The 19,517-nt window shown below is 43.5% G+C and overlaps 1 protein-coding gene across 10 annotated transcripts in view; it reads left to right on the forward strand.

The window, feature by feature from the left end:
- AKAP13 (A-kinase anchoring protein 13) overlaps window positions 1-19,517 on the forward strand; it is a 313,801-nt gene that overhangs the window by 171,023 nt on the left and 123,261 nt on the right. For all 10 annotated transcript variants that reach the window (XM_032842356.1, XM_032842358.1, XM_032842357.1 and 7 more), the window contains exon 8: window positions 731-864. In XM_032842356.1, coding sequence (XP_032698247.1) covers window positions 731-864 — 134 coding nt within the window. The remainder of the gene's footprint in view (window positions 1-730; window positions 865-19,517) is intronic.

Here is a 19,517-nt window from a genome sequence, read left to right on the forward strand (position 1 = left end):
CCTCTGGGTGCCTGGCTAGCTCAGTTGGTGGAGTGTATGACTTTTGATCTGGGGGTTGTAAGTTCAAGCCCCATGTTGAGTGTAGAGATTACTTAAAAATCATTAAAAAAAAAAAAAGAAAATTCTTTGTGATTATGTTTTGGTTAGGGAAGAAATAAAAATTAAAATACAAAAAATATATTATTTACTAGAATATTTCAGTCTTGTCCGTTGCAGTGATGGTTAGATGAAAGTGTGCCGTATGTTTTTAAAGAAAGTCAGACTCCTCTAAAAAGGTTTTATCTCATTCAAGACACATCTTTCCTCTGTGTCCTGTGCAAATATAAACATCTCTGGCTTCTTGGATGATAATCAAGATGGACCACCTAGCCTCAGCTCTTGATCTGTTTCCTCAAAGCTTGTGAACTTACTCTCCCATACGCAGTCAGCACCACACTCACGGATTTGTCAGGAAGAGTCAGTAGTGAAAATGGAAGTTCAGCAGACATTGGATTGCACGTCTGCTTAGCTACAAACCCGTGCGGAGGCGAGGGGAAAACCGTGTGGACCTCATGATAAAGGAACAGCTCAGCGCAGGGCCCGAAATGACACCAGCTGCGAATGAATACTTTCCCATTTTGCACAAAAGCAAAAGCAAACAAAACACGTGAAGCCTGGATGTGTTGTGTAAATACTAAAACACGGGCCCTGGTTTTTCAGACGCACTTTGTAACCCCCTTGTTCTCTTCAGAAATGCCAGACTTGAAAGCTGCAGATGAAGTGGATTGTCTGAGTAATGCCAGGGCGAGCTCGGCCTCTGCAGAGGTGGTCTTAGGAGCCGCAGCTGCCACGCCTGACGTGAAGCAAGGCCTGGCGACCCAGGCGGTAAGTGGCAGTTAAGTCTACAGGAGCACAAAATGTGTTTAGCCTGGTCTGATGTGTCTGATGTATGGCCTTGGTTTGTTTTGTTTTGTTTTTTGGTTTGGTTGGGGAACGTGGTTTGTTTTTTGTTTTTTGTTTTTTTTTTCAATGAGAGTATTTTACCCCTTGCCTCTTTTCCCATCACGTGGAGATGTGTCTTTGTTGCTCTGTTCAGCTTTCATACACACATGCACCACCCAGTGCAGGTTTGGAACGAGCCCTTCTGCATGGATCCCTCGGAGACTGTAATGAAAAAGATTTTTCCTGGGAGCGCGAGACTAGAGTTTGTCATTGTGTTTAACAGGTCATAGAAAGGGATCTAGTAACCCCTTAAACCTGACTGTTCTTTCTTTTTATAGAAACTGATAGGAAAAAGATTTTAATTTAGCGTTCACGACTGTCTAAAATATGTAACATATCATTTTTAGTGACCAGAAAAGTCACACTAGGTTTTTTTTGAGCAGCTTTATTGAGTTATAATTCACACACTGTAAGACCCACCCGTATCAAGTGCCTGGTTTAGTCGTTTTCAGTAGATTTCAGAGCAGTGGTCACCCCTGTCTGATTTCAGAACACTGTCATCATCCCAGAAAGAAACCTCCTATGCTTTAACAGCCCATCCCTCCCCATTGTCCGGCTCTTGGGTGTCCCTCATCTCCCTTCTGCCTCTAGCATCTGCCCCTTCTGGAAAGTCACTTGGGATCATATAGTTAGTGGGATCATATATAACTACATGGTCTTCCACAAGCAGTTTCTCTGACTTCGCTTACTCTTTCAAGGTCAAACCATGTTGTAACACTGATTAATATTCTGTTTCTTCTCATTGCCAAGTAATACTCCATTCTGTGGACTGACCACGTTTGATCTTCTTGTTTCTACTCTTGGGTTGTTGTGAGTAATACTGCTGGGAACCTTTGTGTACAAGTTTGTGTGGATGTATGTTTTTGTATACCCAGTAGAGGATTTGCTGGGTCACTGGTAATTCTTCCATCTAAGTACTAACCAGACCCGGCTTAGCTTTTGAGATCAGACGAGATCGGGCGCGTTCAGGGTGGTATGGCCGTAGACGGTCACTGGTAATTCTGTATTTAATATTCAGTAAGTTTTTAAAAATGTTTTTTCTTCGGGTTCTTGAGATTCTTTTTGTTTAAAAGCTGTTAACTTAAAACAAGGGAACAAACAAACTTGTTGAGAGAAACAGTGCTCTAAGCTTTAAAGTCCTTTCTGGTTAATTTAAAAAAAAAAATAATCCTTTGGAAGCTGAAAATCAAGTTTTAAGACTAAATCGTATTTCCCCTCAGAAAATCAGTCTTCTTTGTCTAGACTTGACAGGGCCTTGTTTTTGCTCTTCAGAGGGCTATGTGGTACTTTTTCTTAAAGTTACCCCGGTAGGTAAACAGAACCGTACCCTACCAAGCTATTTCAAGTGTATGAACTGTGATAAGCAGGCTTCATTTTATTGGAGTCCAGTGGTAGGGAGGTGCGGATCGTTGTAGCCGCTCCTCATTACAGATCATGTTCATGACTAATGCCTGGGCGGCTACTTGTAGCACAGGCAGCATTTAAACAAATGTTGCTCTTGTCCCTGGGGAAAGAAAAGAGAACACACCCTGCATGGGTACATGTGTGTCTTTGTTTCCAGAAGCCCCTAAAAAAGGGAAGGAACAAACTCACATCCTTGAATTCAAATGCCTGTTTCTTAGTCTCTCACTGAAGAGAGCCTGCTGCTTGGCCATAGCCCCTTTGCTTTCCCAGGAGGGTTACCTCTATCCTAATTTTATCTTGTCCATTATAAAGAAAACAGAACATTACTTTTTTTTTTTTTTTTTTTAAGCTCCTCCTTTCCTTGTCCTCTTTCCTCTTTTCATTTTCCCTCTGGTTTTAGAGGAGTTGAGAGAGAGAATGCTCCTCTGGTCGGTCAGCGTCTCATGTCCCAGGTGAAAGAATTAGACCCTCGAGAGAGTGCCATGACGGGCCCAAGGTCAGACCCAACCAGAATGGGAGCCAGGAGGCCGACACAGCAGAGTGTGACCTTGCCGACTGCCCCAGGCTCTGTGAGCAGGCCTTCTGAGGAGGTCCCTGCGTGTCTGTGACCTGTCTGTTGCTGGGAAGTACTGGTGCCTTCAGCATTGTGTCTGCCTCCACTTCGCTTGCTGGAGAAAACCTACCTTCGTGCGTCTTCAGGTCTAGGAAGTGGCGATGTTTGTGCTTGCAGTGTCGTTGGACTGATGGGACATCTGAACACTTACCTCTCCCCCCTGTTGCTCTGCAGCACTGGCCCCATCTGCTGTGAACCGGAAGGATAAAGCATGAGCACACACTTTGATGTTCCCCGGGTCTCAGTTTCTCTTTTTTCTTTCCCATTGAACTCTTCCTTTGCTATATTCACTGTGTAGGTTTTCAAGACATCCACAGACTTTTGGTGAAGGACAGAGTATGTTAAGGCTCTGTGGGACAGGCTGTGTCACGACTAGCCAGCTGGACTCTTTATGTGGAAGTAGCCACAGGCTGCACGTGAACATGAGTGTGACTGGGCTGCAGTGAAACTCGATCGATAGACCCTAAACTTTGAACTTCGCATAACATGCAGGTCATGAAATACTCCTTTTTGAATAATTTTTTTGTTACTCATTTAAAAATGTAAAGCCCGCTCTTGGGATTTTTCATGGGCTACACAAAACCAGGCAGTGAGCCCCTGGCCTAGAGAATGCTTGTGCGCCAACAGATGAAGGACAGAGCAAGTACACTTGTTTTGTTTTCCACATTATTCTGTTTTGTGGTGGAAACGCTCGGTGTTGGACTGCACGTTGAAAGGCAGAGTTCGCTTCTGGGTCTCTCCTGAATTAGCTTTTTGACTTTGTCTCTCCAGAGCATGGCTTCCCTGTCTCTCTTTGTCTTCTGGCCTTAACCCCCTGAACTGTGTGTTTGCCGTCTGAAAAGGGTTACTTTTCACCCTGAAAGAGTGAGCTTGAGACTGTAGTGGAGGGTGGAGTGGCATTAGTTTAATATTATTTAATCCTATCTTTCTGACACATGCCCAGCCTGTGTGTTGACCTTGGGAACAGGCCAGTCATTGCTTCATTGAATTACTGCTTCACTGAATCATCCTCTCCCAGTTTTAAAACAGAAAGAAGTTGTGTATCTTATGTTATTGTCTTGAAAACCTAGAACCACGGAGCATTTATGGCAGTTTTCTAGTAAATGTAAATGAGGAATCCATTCTGAGTTCTTAGAGGACTCTCCCTGTTTTTTCACCTTTTCCAAGCACCTGAGGGTCGAAGCACATACAGCCCTCTGCTGAGTCTGGCACTATCAAGTGTTTAAGGAATTTTGCATTCCTTTACCTGCTTGACCATCGGGCTGTACACAAACCCTTACTTGACAAGTCAGTAGTGCTTGAAATCATGATTCATAAAGGAATCTGTATGAAGATGAATGCTTGCATATATTCTCCGAGAAACACAGGTATGTGTTAGATGTTGCAGGCTTCTCAGTAGACGATAGGTGGTCCAGAGAGATAACTTCTTCACTGGATTGAAAATTATTCACAGTTCAGGAGGCCAAGGCATTCACTCACACATACCTGTTCCCATTAGTCATTTTATCAGCATCTTAATGGTTGTGGTTTGTTACTAAGTATGCCAACATTTTAATACTGGTCACAGTTTAATATTCAACCTTATCCCCTCTTACATTATGGGTTTGAAGGTTCTCAGATTACCTTTTGTTGCCTGCCATTTTTCCCCACTCAGTGAGTTAATATATATCAAGCGCTTAGAACAGGACCTACCACTATTTTTATTAATCAATTCCCCAACTTCAGACTTCTGTCTCTGTTTATTTAAGTAACCAGTGGCATACGGTGGTTCCTAAATCAGACGCGGTTTGTTTCTCTATTACTGTTACAAGAGCATCAGGAATGGCATCAGACATTAATTTGAGTTGGGAGATGTGGAGCTTGTTGTACCTCTGGGACCTTTAGAATTTGAATGGACCTTAAAGTCTCTGTAGTCTCAACATTTTTACTTTATAGGAGAAGGTGGTTTCAGGATGCTTAAGTGACTTGACGTACTTCACAGCTCATCAACTCTTTAAGCTAGGTTAAGCTAGACTTAACTTCTATTTTTTTTTTAAGGTTTTATTTATTTATTTGACAGACAGAGATCACAAGTAGGCAGAGAGGCAGGCAGAGAGAGAGAGAGGAGGAAGCAGGCTCCCCGCTGAGCAGAGAGCCCAATGTAGGGCTCGATCCCACGACCCCCAAGACCTGAGACGAAGGCAGAGGCTTTAACCCACTGAGCCACCCAGGTGCCCCTTAACTTCTATTTTAATAATGTTTATCCTATACTGTGGTTTATAGAAAAGTCAAACCGAGAGGTTCTAGTTTTTAGGAATCTGGTTCACCTGGATGGGTTTTTGCATTCTACCCCAGAAAGGTGCTCACCCGTACAGTGACTCTAAGGCCACTACATTATACTACTGTGTTTTCAGTGGTGGTTGGAAACATTCCTCTGGCCATTTTAGGACGTAAGTGATTCACTTTAAAATAAGTCTCATGTTCTTATCACAGTCTGTTAGCTGCTGCTGAATATCACCAAGATACTGTTTATCCAAGCAGTTGGCTTTTGGTGCAGAAATTACTAAGATTTTCCAGACCTGCCTTTTATTTCCTGAAGAATGATATGACTAGGTATAGAGATGACATTGGATACTTAAGTGCAGAATAAAAAGCCTTCTGGGACCATTCTTTTTGAGAATATGCACCATGGTGATCAGAAAAGAATTCTGACTGCTGCTCCCCTGCCCGAGGGCTGCAGACCAGCCTATCCCATGTCTTTTAGGATATTTTACCCTTCAGTATGTGGCCAGGTTCATTAGGAAGGAACTTGCTTCCCTGGGGTGTGTGTTCATTGCAGTATCTCTGTAATAATTACTTTTCCAAATGCTCATCACATAAGCTTATTAGCCATTTGGAACTGTTAATTCAGCAGGCCTGTATATCTTGTCAGGATGCCTGTGGTCCTAGCCACCAAACACTCCCGCACAAATATGCCCAAGCACAACTATAAAATCCCATATGTTGAGTATTAGGTTACTGGGAAAGTCTACTCTTCATTTAACGCACAGTCCCCAGTCAAGAAAGCAATGTAAACCCAAACCGTTCTTCCTTTTTTAATAACTATGCAGCAAAACATCACATTAACTGAATTCCCCTTCTTAATTATTTTTACAACAGTATTAGTGTTTGTTTCTTTGGGGTTGTGGAAAGGGCAGTGTTGAACTATTTCCGGTTAAAATCTCCTTGAATTCTCTCTGTATTTCTGTTACTTCTAATGGAACACGGTGTTTTCTTTCTCTTGTCTGAAGGGGGCGAGCTTGCATTTTCTTCTCTAGTCGAGGAGTCTGGCTAAAAACTTTTCGCTTTGTGTGGCTGGTCACAGCCTTCTTGCTCAGCTGCCGTAGGAAAATACGGCAGCTCTCAGGCTTTTTGGTGACTAACTGGACAAGCCTTAACACTGATATTCAAAATGGCGTCCACACCATACCCTCTTATTTAAGTTTTCAGTTTCAAGAAAGGTCCTTTTAACGATGTCTTCTGCTATCATATTTACGTATATAGTTTTGTGGCGTGTCACCTAGGGAAAGGCAAATTGGCCTCTTTACAAGACGCCAATAAGTCTTCTCTGCCTGTATTTGGCATTTAAAAGAGCCAGGCCTCCGTAATTATCCCTTATGGGTCTGGCGCTAGAGCTCACTTCAACCACAGGAAAACTTACTCCTCAGCTTTTTCATAGATTTTTTTGGAGATATTCTTTCTCTGCGTCTCCTCTGAAATGGAGTATTTCCAGGAAATTCTGCAAATATTCTAGCCAAGTAGTTGCCAAAAAAGAAGTGCCTCGAAGAACCACAGGTTCAGGCTGTAAAATCAGAAGTTAAAAAAGTATAACCTTCAGATAATATATGTAAATATATATAAAATAATATATGTAAATATATGTAAAAGTGTAATTTAATGGTCTGACTCAAGGTTTTTAAGTGACCTTGAGCAGGTTGTCTAATTTCTCTGGCCTGTTTTCTCCTTTGTTATAATGGTTAGGGACCCCCTGAAGTTCCTTCCAGCCCTTAATTTTGGACGAGTGGTCAAATATTGGGAGGTATATCTTATGTGTTGGACCAGAAGGATAATCGTGAAGGACTTTTTTTTAACTGAAGTAGAGTTGACACACCATGTTATGTAAAAACAGTGATTGGACGACTCTGTGTGTCAGATTATGTGAGGAACTTTTTAAAATCACACTATTTAATGGCCAGATTCCTAACTAATCACTTTTTCCCTGAACAGTTCCCAAGATGTTTTGCTCTGAGTCTTAAATTGTATTAATAATCTACTCTTTGGGGGGCCTGGGTGGCTCAGTGGGTTAAGCCTCTGCCTTGGGCTCGGGTCATGATCTCAGGGTCCTGGGATCGAGCCCCACATCGGGCTCTCTGCTCAGCGGGGAGCCTGCTTCCCCCCTCCCTCCCCCTCTGCCTGCCTCTCTGCCTACTTGTGATCTCTTTCTCTCTGTCAAATAAATAAATAAAATATTTTCAAAAATCTACTTTTTTCTCTCTCACAGAGAACAGCTTGATCAGAGGTCATATGTACATTTTGAAAGGAGAGCATGTGCCCTTTTTTTTTTTTTTTTTTTTTAAATCTTCTGTTGGGACAAAAGATCCAAATCTGATTCTTATCACTCTGCTGGCCCATTTTGTACACTCCTCATTTCACTTCTGTTCATTTTTATCTCATTATTTTGACAGTCAAGGATAGTAGCCAAGCATGATGGAAAGTTTATGGAGCCAAATAAACCGAAGTTTAATCCCAGTTCTGCCACTGGATCTGTCGCCTTGATCCATTTGTTTAGAGGCTCAGTTCCCTCCTCTAAATTTGGGATAATGATGTCCTCTTCAAGAATTATTTGTACTAATTAGAGGTAGTGGAGTAGTTAGCATGTAATAGGCATTTTATCAGCATTTGGTAGAATTCTAAACCCATTTTAACCTAAGAATGATCAGACCCACGCTTAAGACTAGGAATGAATGATTTTAGGCAGGTGATGGTTGAGATGGTCTTGGAAGAAATGACCGGTTCTGTCAGGCCACTGTGTTATTTATGGGAAGGGGGTACACTGATTTACCCAGTATTTGTTTCAGCGTGTGCCCGCTGAACTTGGCGCTGGGCCTCAGGTCTGCTACAGTGAAGACCGGTCAGCCTGCTTCAGAGACCGCTGTCCAGCAAGAAGAGACCATTATCAAACCAGGAGGTAGGGTACAGGGTGGTGAGCATAAAAGTAGAGCTGCACAAACCTCTCTCTCTCAGTGAGGTTGATGGCACTTTCTTCGCTTCAGGTTCCTGTGCACGCCCTGGAGGGAGGGAAGTCTCCAAAGAGTGTCCTGTTTTTACAGGGTTTACCTCACACGGCTCTCCACGGTTCAGTTTAAAAGCTGATTATCTTTTGTGAGAGTGAAGATAGTGCGTGCTGTTGGAAACACAGGTGTGGCTATACCCACTGTTTCTACCAGTAGACTTGGAAGGGCCACCTCCCGGTGCTCTCTTAGAATAATAGTGTTTCTGGGTAGCTGGGTGGCACAGTTTCAGCTCAGCTCAGGTCTTGATCTCAGGGTCATGAGTTCAAGCCCCACGTTGGGCTTCACACTGGGTGTGGAGCCTACTTAAAGAAAGAAAAATACCATATTGCTTCTGATCCTACATTCTGTGTTTGGCTTACTGATATCACATGACTTCGCGGCTACATGTTTTTGCCTCTTAAAAGGGGAAACTTTCATCATAGAAAAACTAAGCGAAAAATGTCATTTGATTTGTGAAGAAAGGCTTATCAAGTCCTTCTCAGCGATACGCATGACTGGGGAAGTCACGGATTTCTCATAGGTTTTGTAAGAGGATGCCTGGTGATGTCTTGCTGTCGTTGGCCGCCAACAGAATAACATGTGCCTGTATTTGGGTTTGTTGGCTTTAAACAGAAAAGTTTCCGGGGTACTGATTTCAATATTTCTGATCTCTTCAAGCTGCTCCATTTTGGCATCTAGCTTGTGGCCTTGATTTTGTTCATTTAGAAAGCATTAAATGAATGCTTTCCCCTTTCAAGGTATTGCATCAAGTAGCTAGAGGATTTTCTTAGAAGATAAATATTGTCCCTGTTTCTGATTTATTTAAATAAAGAAAGCGTGTGTGCACAGACATAATCCCAATATGTGAACACAGTGTAGGAGACATGCCATAGGAACCATTAACATGCTTTAGGGGTTCACAGAGAAAAGACTTTTTTTTTTTTTTTTAAGTAGGCTCCACGCCCACTGTAGAGCCCACTGTGGGGCTTGAACTCACAACTTTGAGATCAAGACCTGAACTGAGTTAAGAGTCAGATGCTTGACCGACTGAACCCCCCAGCGTTCAGGAGAAATGAATTCTTGAGAAGTGCTTGTGTGAAATGTAGTAAGGTTTCCTTGGTAATAACCACGTTGTAACATGTGGCATAAATACCCACTGGAAAGAATAGGGGTAGATTGAGGGAGCCTTTGATGTGCTTTCCAGCCTTAAATAGCCAATTCTGTTTGCTTTCACTATGTACGTGCCCCCTCGAAGATCATAGAATTGCCTGAGCGTTGCCCGAAACGCCCTAATTTGTGAGGTAACTGTGACCTGGCAGTCATCCAGGTTAAAAAAAAAAAAAAAATCCCATTAGGAAACTGAGAAAAGTAACATGCCCAGTATGAACAACAGAAGTATTTGGTAGTATGTGAACCATATGGGAATTAAAAAGAGTGGTACCTTTGTATCAATATTTCCATTCAACCAACGTCGATCCATGTTTCCCCTCCTTGGCCTCTTTCATTTCATGCACTGATAGAGGAGTTTTGCTTCCCTTCCGCGGACCCCTGCCCCAGAGCCGTGTCGCTGCTGTGGAACTAGAGGATTGATGTGACGTGGTCCTAAGTATTACCTCAGTGCCACCTGTGTAGTCTTCCAGACAAAGTCAGTCAGCGCGGAAAGTACCTGCCATGACATCTAGACGAGCGTATTTAACATACTCTGAATTTGTCCCACTCAGAAGTCACAGTGAGCCAGAATATTTAGTATGTTGCTCTTCGTTATCTGCAGTTGGCTTTCTGTCCTGACCGAGTCATAGGATTGTCCTGTATTTAAGAGTTTTGAAAGCCTACTCTTTCTGGTGTTGGCGTTTGGGGTTGCACTGAGGTGTGGTAACGAGACAGATTTTTCATGTGTGCTTCTTGGAATTTCTCTTGAAGGTAGTTGCAGAAGATGATTTCTGAAAGTATTTAAACAAATAGTGGGACTAATTGGAATAAATGTAGAGCCTTCCAAAGTGGACACTGGAAAATATTTGGACGTATAAATTTGACTTTTGACCTTTCATTTCTTTGAGATACATACCCATACATATGTGTGGGTGATTATTTGCAGCATAGAACACGAGATACCTCACAAGCTGCGTAGCATCTGGGAGATTTTTGCTCAACCCCTTCCTTGAGGCAGGAAAAAAAAAATGGAGATAATTAGTAGAAAACTGTGAATTATTCTATTGCTTGGAATTTTTTTTGAAGAAGGCTAAATCACTGGAAAAATGTACTTGGTTTGGAGATGTCCCACCACCCCCTTGGTTAATTTGTAAAAATACAGAGCTTAGGGGATCGTAAGATGTGCAATGGAGCCAGTTAAAGGTCTTCTCTATTTATATTCTAGATTCTCTAACTACAGGAATCTAGAATCTTCCAGAAATCATCGTTCTCATTAGGGACTCTTAGTGTAGGGAGGAACTGTCATCTCTATCATGCAATCTGTACCCTTTAATTTGCAAGGAGGGAATTTGAGCCGAGAGCACTCAAAGGGTCTGCCCTTGTTTGCCCAGCTGGTTAATGCCAGAGCCAGGCCTAGGATCCTGAACCCTGGGTTCAGTCTTGGGGTCCAGCCTCTCCCTCTTGCCCACCTGCCTCAGAGATCAGCTCCAGTCACTGCATTCAGCTCCTGAGTGTCCCAGCAGGAGCTGAGGCACCCCGCGAACCTCTCCCAACGTTTCTGCTGATTGCCAGGACTGCACTTACTCGCTGTGGACACCCCTTATGTAGCAGCAGCCCGACAGCTCAGTGACCGCGTTCTGTCTCATTGAGTCCTGTTCTCCCTGCCCTCACCCTGAGAGAAGTCATGGAAGGGCACAGCTGAATCTGTGCCTCGAATCCTGTGTCGTGGCTGACACGCTGTGTGCATCTGCTGCCCGGGGCAGCTGGGGGTGGTGGCGGGGACAGGGACTCTGGGGCACACCCTTCAGCACACTGCCGTCCCCCGTAGATGCTAGCGTGCTTGTGGCTGGAACACGTGCAGGTCATGAGCTAGGGCGATCCGGATGGATTTGAGCGTCCTACCTCCTTGTTGCCTCCTTTCTAGAGCAGGGCCTCTTTGTAAATTCTGTGTGCCTATTCTGGGTTAGCTTCCCTGTCCTGTAATGGAAACTGTTGCCCACCGAGACAGGGGGACTTTAGTTCCAAACAAGCCCACGTGAGTCGCTCAGAAGTCCGGTTAGTCAGATGATGTTTTCTGGCAATCCCACAGGAGAGGAATGACAGGAAAAAGGAGGAACATGGTGCTTGCCGCGTCCTTCACTGGGGCCGCCTCCCAGTAGCCCTGGAAAAAGCTGAATTGTAGGGCCCCCATCCAACGCCCTTCTTCTCTCCATTTCTGTGGAAATAGTAACTTACGGAACGTGTGCTTGTGGTCGGTTTCATTTCTGACATGAGTTTATTTCTTTGCGGTCCTTCCTGATTATTTTGCCACCAACCAAAAATTCTATCATATTCCTTTTCCCCATTGAATCATCTACAATCTAAGCTCTTTTTATGCAGGGGGGCCTGGGGACAGAGAGTAGGTTGGCATCGGGTCTCTCCCTGCCATGCTGGGCTAGTGGGTCAGCTATAGGTCTCGCGGGATTGGACCAAGGCCCGGACCGGTCTGGAGGCCGATGAGGGACAGGAAGCCCTGAAGCCCGCTTGCTGTGTAACCTCCACTTTGTGGGCAGCAGGACATTCATTCTAGGAGGCTCAGGAGTTTTCCTTCTCATTCCACCCCTATGAGGCCAGGGACTGTGGGAAGCCACAGACGGGCTTGTCAGCAGGGAAGCATGGAGAGCATGAACACACAAACACACACACACATCCATGCATGAGTTCCTTACTTTAAACATTTATAACGATTCCAACAATAAATTGTGCTGTTAAAATGCAGTCCTTTCCTGCAGGAGTTACTGTTTTGCATTTCCAAAACTAAATTGAGCCTTCAATTTGTAGACTTGCACTGTTTTGTGCACTGAACACTGTTCAGAGAAACTCGGGATACTGTGGTGGGCAAAAAGAGTAAGAAATATCCCATCCCACAAGAGGCTCTTTTGGGAGAGATGAAGTAATGAAGCAGGAGTTGACACCTGGGTCATGGGAACTCAGAGAAGGAATTACTCATTGTTTAGGCCTCTGCACCAGCGTCCCTCCTACTGTTCACTTTTGGTGGCATTAAGTGGAATACTGCTGAAATGTTTCACTCAAGGGATTTTCCCCTGTTGACAGCATTGCTGGCCTTAAAATAGGGAGTCAGTCTTTTCATTCCAGTTCCAGAAAGTGATGCATGTGTCATGATTGTTTGCCACGAAACAGTTCCTGTCCCTGTCTCCACCATACACAACACAATAGGCTATGTTCCTTCCTAGGAGTCATTAGGTTTCCCTAATGGGATGATCTAAAGGAGAAAAATAGAGCTCTGGCCCTCCTCCCTCATTAGTGCTGAAACCTGGTGCTGTGTCTGCTTCACATCAAAGTCATGGCTTGTTTTTCTGATGGTCTGAGACTGTTCTTTCCTCCTCGAGTCAGGAAAAGGACTTAAATCCTGGTGTTCTTGACATGAAACCTTAATGCACTTGTTGTTGCGGCTGAATCCATTAAAATGAATCCTTGCAAGATGTGAGAAGAAATATTTCAAGACTAGCATAAAATAGAATGTGGAGGGGGACCTGGGTGGCTCAGTGGGTTAAGCCTCTGCCTTTGGCTCAGGTCATGGTCTCAGGGTCCTGGGATCGAGCCCCGCATTGGGCTCTCTGCTCAGCAGGGGGCCTGCTTTCCGCCCCCCCCCCCGCCTCTCTGCCTACTTGCAATCTCTGTCAAATAAATAAAATCTTAAAAAAAAAATAGAATGTGGACAGTGCTCTTAGGTTTGTCTTGTAAGGCAAAGGGTGTGTCCTGTAGGCTTTGGGAAAGTGGGGCACAGCCGACCCCATCCCCATGGTCCTGCAGGCTTCTGTCTTCCAGCATCTTAAGAGATGCTGGACCAATGGTGAACGTGGGAGATTGACATCTGCCCCGTAGTGTCATCATTAAAATGTATCTCTCCCTATTCACTTTGGGTTTAGTCTCATACTCGAAGCTGCTGTGGTTTTGGCTGTCCCTGGAAGAGGAAGGGGTTAGCAAGCTCATCATTGCCTCCTGATCCCAAGTTTGTTTATCCTTCCTTTCTGTTCCTGATGAAGACCTCTACTGCCATGAGTCTTGTTTCTTGGCATGGCTCTCTGGGAAGGAGGATGGGTTAAACAAACAAACAAATACAAAATAATGCATGCCCTTTTAAGAATATGATCTCTAGGGGCACCTGGGTGGCTCTGTTGGTTGAGCGTCTGACTCTTGATTTCAGCTCAGGTCGTGATCTCAGGGTCATGGGAATTGAGCCCCTTGTCCAACTCTGTGCTGGGCATGGAACCTGCCTAAGGTCCTCTCTCCTTCTCCCTTTGCCCCTCCCCCCACCCACACTCTGTCTTTAAAAACAAATAAATAAAATGAACATGATCTCTGAATCAGTCTTGTTTTTGAAAAGGTTTAGACACTCTGGGTTCTCTAGTACAAGCCATTTTGTTGGTAGATAAACATGAAGGTACTTTTGAATTGACTGATGTGAAAAGAGACCTTGATCCTTCCTTTTCAAGACCGTCAGTGGGAGCCTGGAGCAGGAAGGAGGGAGGTAGCAAGAAGGAAAGGGAAGAAGAGCTTTCACTTAGGGGAGTTGGGCAGGGGAAGCAGCAGGGTCACTGAACGGAAAAGTCTCCTGAGAGCGTCTACAACTGTCCAGGCTCTAAAGACTTGACACGAGGCGACCGCTGTGGGAAGACCCAGGCTGCCTGGTTCTTACAGCAGTTGTTGATGAAACTTCTTGTCATTTATCACCCAGCAGAGAGGGGGGAAGGTGGGGATATAAAATGAGATTTTAATAAAAGAAGAAAGGACCAGAAGACTCTACTTCATCTGGAAGGGATTTTATCATAAAACCAATGAATTAAATCTAATGAAGGGAGTGTGGTACAAATCCTTAAATAAGTTAAAAGTGGGACTTGAATTTTTAAAGACAAGCCCCTTACTTTTAAACATACCCAGTTCCTCACAGGAGATGCCAACACTCTTCTCCCTGAGTGGAGCCACTGCTGGGCCACCTATAAGGTAGTAGGACTTGATCAGCATTCATTGCCACAAAACAAATACTCCTTTAGGAAGTTCTTTCTAATAAACAAATAGTAATTAAAACATTTGAGAACTGCATGCCATTGATTTTACTTTTTAACAAGGTGACCTTTTCAAGGTGACCTTTCCTCCTGCCACCCATCAAAAAAGCATGTATATTCTGATGACCAAAGGGAATAGCTGAACCGAGAGACAGCTCAGCTTTGCAGAGAGAGAAAATTGTATGAAGTCTTCTACCACATTTTTAACTTCCATTCCCTAGAGCTGTGTCACCTGCCCCAGGTGTGTAGACCTTCTCGTAATTAGATTAGAACGTTTTCTCTCCATGGAACCTGTGACAAGTGACTCTTTTGGGAATGGCACATGGACATAAAGCCTTCCGTGCTAGAGCTTTGATTTGGAAATCTTTGCTGCAGTATATTTCTGAAATGCCAGTGCTTTTGGCCGGCAAACAGGGGACACAGTTTGTCTTCCGCTTGATGTCTCAGAATTATGTTGACATTGTTGACTGTTATGTGACCAAAATGTCCATCAGTGGACACGAATCCTGCTAGTCATACAGGAACTTGCATTGAAGAGTTACTTGCGTCATTTTATTCAGTTTACCTGTTGGTTGGTCATCCTCCCCAGTCTCTCTTCAGCCATATGGTCACCTAGCAAGTGCCTCCCTGCTAAGTCCTTTCACACGTAGACCATGGATCTTTTCCTAAAGAATTTTATGCACCCGTCAGAAAACCATTTTTGCTTTCCGTTCCTGCTGTAGTTACTCTTAATTTATCAGCTTCATTCAAAATATTGTGAAATGGTTTGAGCTTCACTTCATCTGTAACTAAAGGCATTGGCTTCCATGCAGTCTCTTAAACTAGAACTTTCATCCCAGATTATCACCCCATCCCCCACCACCAGCCCTCTTTTTTTTTTTTCTTTGTCAAATTTAACCTGTCACTTCAAACTCTGATTGAGAGGGTTCATGTCCTCATCCTTTCTCAGCTGGATTCTTTAGTTCTTTCTACCTTATAAACTCAGCAGTTCCAACTTTTTGGACTCAAGATCCCGTTACACTTTTAAACATTATCAGAAACTCCAGAGAACTTTTATTTGTATGGGTTATACCTGCATATATTTACCACAGTAGAAATTAAAACTGAGACATTTAAAAAGTATCAATTCATTTATAAAACAGTAACAGATCACTACTTGTTACTATGAAGGGCCATGTTCTTACGGAAAATAAGTTCCAAAAAAAAATTAGAAGAGTGGCATTTTAATCTAATTGGTTTTAATATAACTTCACCCAGTAGAGAACACTTGGATTCTCATAGCTCTTATGCATTTAACTTGTTACAGTATGGTGTTTGGTTGAAGAAAACAAAGAAAATCTAGTATCAAACAGATACATGCTTGTAAAAGGGAGGAATATTATAATCATCTTCTCAGATAATTCCATGTTTTTATTTGCTACCAGGTCAGAACTGACAGATGATAGGCTCTTAAGAGTTATTTGCAGGGCTCCTGGGTGACTCAGTGGGTTAAGCCTCTGCCTTCAGCTCAGGTCATGATCTCAGGGTCCTGGGATCGAGTCCTGCATCAGCCTCTCTGTTCAGCCTCTCTTTCTCTCTGCCTGCCTCTCTGCCTGCCTCTCTGCCTACTTGTGATCTTTCTCTTTCCATCAAATAACTAAAATCTTTTTTTTTTTTTTCAGAGTTATTTGCAGTGTAGAATCTGAAGTCATATGGTTGAACTTTTTATCCTCTGACTCTTTAAAAATCCACTGGTCTGCCTTGTACTTTAGTGGATCTTTTAGCTGGGCATGATTTTCTAACCGAATGGATCAGTCATTGGGGAAGTACAGATTCATTGAGTAATGTACAACTCTTCCAAATGTTGAATGTCTTTTTCATGTTCAGTATCAGAAAATCGCCTTTGTTAAAATTACCACCAGTCTCATCAGAAATGGCTTTAAGTATCGGTAAATTTGGCAGTTTCACAGTGGCAAATACAAGTTTTCCAAAATTTTCAGTTTTCACTTGAAAGTCTGAATTTTATCATCAGCAGTAAAGATTGCCAGTTGTTTATCTGGAAAAACAGGTTCACTTTGTTCATTTCCAAGAAAATACCCAAGTTCTGAATAAGCATCATTCGTTTGCCCGTCTTTCAAGTAAAAATGTTGTTCCATGAGAAAGGGGGCTAGCTTAGCCCACAACTTAAGACTTGCACGAGTGAATTTCCTCAAGATAACCATCATACCTGGTATGCAGAGCATTTTCTGAATACTTCCCGTTGGTCACATGGAAGATTAAAGAGATATGTACCTAAAGATTGAAATGTAATGAAATTAATGTTTACAGTTTCATCAAGGACGTTCTGTATGAAAATATTTTTGTTTTTTTTCCAAAACTCTGAGTGTATGGCAGTGAATGCTGTAATGACCCCTGGTTCACCTTGGTGCTAACACTGCCTTGATTCTTGATCCTTAAGACCCATTAGCACATCAATATCAACAGAGCAAAAAGGGCAAATAACATATTAGTAGTACCTTGAAAATAGTTGTGACCCCGCAGATACCCTGAAAATGCCTCTGGGACCCTCACGGTTTGGTAGACCACACTTTGAGAACCACAGCTCTAGCTTATGTTACAGATTCTTGCTACAAGTAAATCAGATTAGTGCTTTAGTTTTGTTTTTTTTTTTAAGATTTTATTTATTTTATGAAAGAGATCACAAGAAGGCAGAGAGGCAGGCAGAGAGAGAGAGAGAGGGAAGCAGGCTCACCGCTGAGCAGAGAGCCTGATGGCGGGACTCGATCCCAGGACCCCGAGATCATGACCTGAGCCGAAGGCAGAGGCTTAACCCACTGAGCCACCCAGGCGCCCTGAAGCTTTTAAGTGATGTTAGCAAGGTTAAAAAACTGATTTAATGAGGGTGACAGGAGTTGTACCTAAAAATCAGGTGGAGAAGAGGAGGCTCTTCTTCATTGATAGCCCACTAATATGAGTATTTAGGATTGAACCAAGAACTCTATCTATGTAGAGTTTGGGGAATTGCCTCTGTAGTGAACTAAAACAGAACAAAACTTCTTCCGGTTCATTGGTTTGAGAATTGAAGAAGAGCCATTAGAATTCAGACCTTGGAAAACTGCACTTGTATGAAAGAGAGGTGGTAACAGTCAGCCTTATTAACTAAAGCTGTGCTCTTTGGAAAACCAGTAATGCCTGTTGTTACAGCATCCTCGTGGGGTAGGCAGAAGAGACATACTGTGATAGACTTACACGTGGCAGAGCGAGGCCTCCTTGTGTGTCCTGCTCAGTGCTGGGAGTGCAGGGGAGTAGCCTGCTTCATTAGCTGTATTGTCCTTGACATAGCGAGCGTCTTGTCAGTCCTGTGCAGTCTCCTGAGCCCTGAACACATACACACAGGCACATCATTAAAGAAAGTACCAAATGCTTCCTTGAAACTTAGTCTTTAATAATTCACCATTTTGTGTAGAATGTTGTTTTCACAGTTTTACTGGGAGCAGTTCCCTTTTTTCAGCATTTGCATTAAAAACATTTATGTTCCAAAAAGAGACATCTGCGTTTTTAGAAAGGTATGGGGTTCTATCAGTCTGTTGTGAATTATGAACAAATAAAAATCATTATGTATTTAGTCCGACAGATCTCCAGAATGGCCTTACAGAACCTCAACTGTAGTTTATATTTCAAAAAGCCGTTCAGGGTAGGCTGAGAAGTTCTACTTGCTGATGAATTTCCGTTACGTCCCGTTTAGTGACAAAGTCTAACTACTCATGCCCTTCGTTTGCAGTGAGCAGAGTCGATGCCTTTTCTCTAGTGTCTGTCTTCGTGCCAGAAATGCAGGGGTTATTCAGATATATGAATGAGAGGAGCTTCTGCATCCACGTTGCCTGTACCAGTTTGCTCTCCTGAGAGATGGGTCACCTTGCCTGAAAGATCTTCAGAGGGAGAGGCGGATGATTAACATAGTCACGTATTCACCGTTGATTGCTAAGGCCTGGAATCTATAGGAAGTAAGAGAAATAGGAGAGCTCTTGCGCGAAGGGACTTGTACAGCAGCTGCCCAGATTAGTGTGATCATTGACGGGTGCTGTCAGTGGGGTAGGAGTGTTAACGCAGTTCTGAGAGTCGGCTCTCTGACTGAGGTGCTTCGTGGAAGCATCGTGAATGGGATCACAGAGGAAGCGGTTAAAGACTTGGCCGGTTTTGCAGAGATGGGAAGACCAGGAGGCCAGGGATGCAGTCAGCCAGGTGTAAAGTCTAGTCTGGACGCTGGGTGGTGAAAGCTGACTTGGGTGGCTGCAGTAGAAGAGTCTTAGAAGAGGTGAGATGTCATCATTCTGGGCTTTTCTCCCAGAGTCACCTTTGGCTCTCCCTAGAGCCAAATGCTCCTTATCCCCGAGGGTCACTCTGGCATTTCAGCCTTCTGGATGGAGACTGTTCAGGGACACTGTAAATTCGGTCCAAATTAGGCATTTGGGGATTGGCCAGGAAAAATCTATAAATATCTGTCTTTTCTTACTCCTTTCCCTTTGCCTCAGATGAAGAGAGTTTTTCTCTCCGCCCCCCCCCGCCCCCCGGTCCATGCCTCCCCCAAGGCTAATAATTCTATCTTCTGAGTTCCCGGTCCTTTCTTGACCTTTTTAAAGAATTGCTTCTCCATAAAGCAGCGCGGCATTGAGAAATTCAGAAGTTTCTTTGGTCTTAGTGTCTGGGGAGGCTACCTGCCTTCTCCACTTACACAGAAAAGACTCCCCCCACCCCCTCTGCTTCTTTTTCCCAGGATACAAATGTCTTCAGAGGGAACCTAGTAATCTGATTCCAGGCAAAGGTGTTTGGGTCTTTAATTTCCAGCTTGAGTCAGAATCCATCAGTTACTTGGCTTTGCCTTCCATACGCGCTTGTAGGCTGCCTTCAATACTTCTCTCTCTCGCTCTCCTTTCTTTCTTTTCTTTCTTTCTTGATAAATTAGGCAAAAATGTATTGATGATAATAAAATTAAAATATTACAGCAACTAATACTTAGTACTCATGCCTCAGGCA

This window comes from Lontra canadensis, unplaced genomic scaffold (genome assembly GCF_010015895.1).
Source record: "Lontra canadensis isolate GAN:19392208 unplaced genomic scaffold, GSC_riverotter_1.0 scaffold128, whole genome shotgun sequence".
Classification (NCBI taxonomy): domain Eukaryota; kingdom Metazoa; phylum Chordata; class Mammalia; order Carnivora; family Mustelidae; genus Lontra; species Lontra canadensis.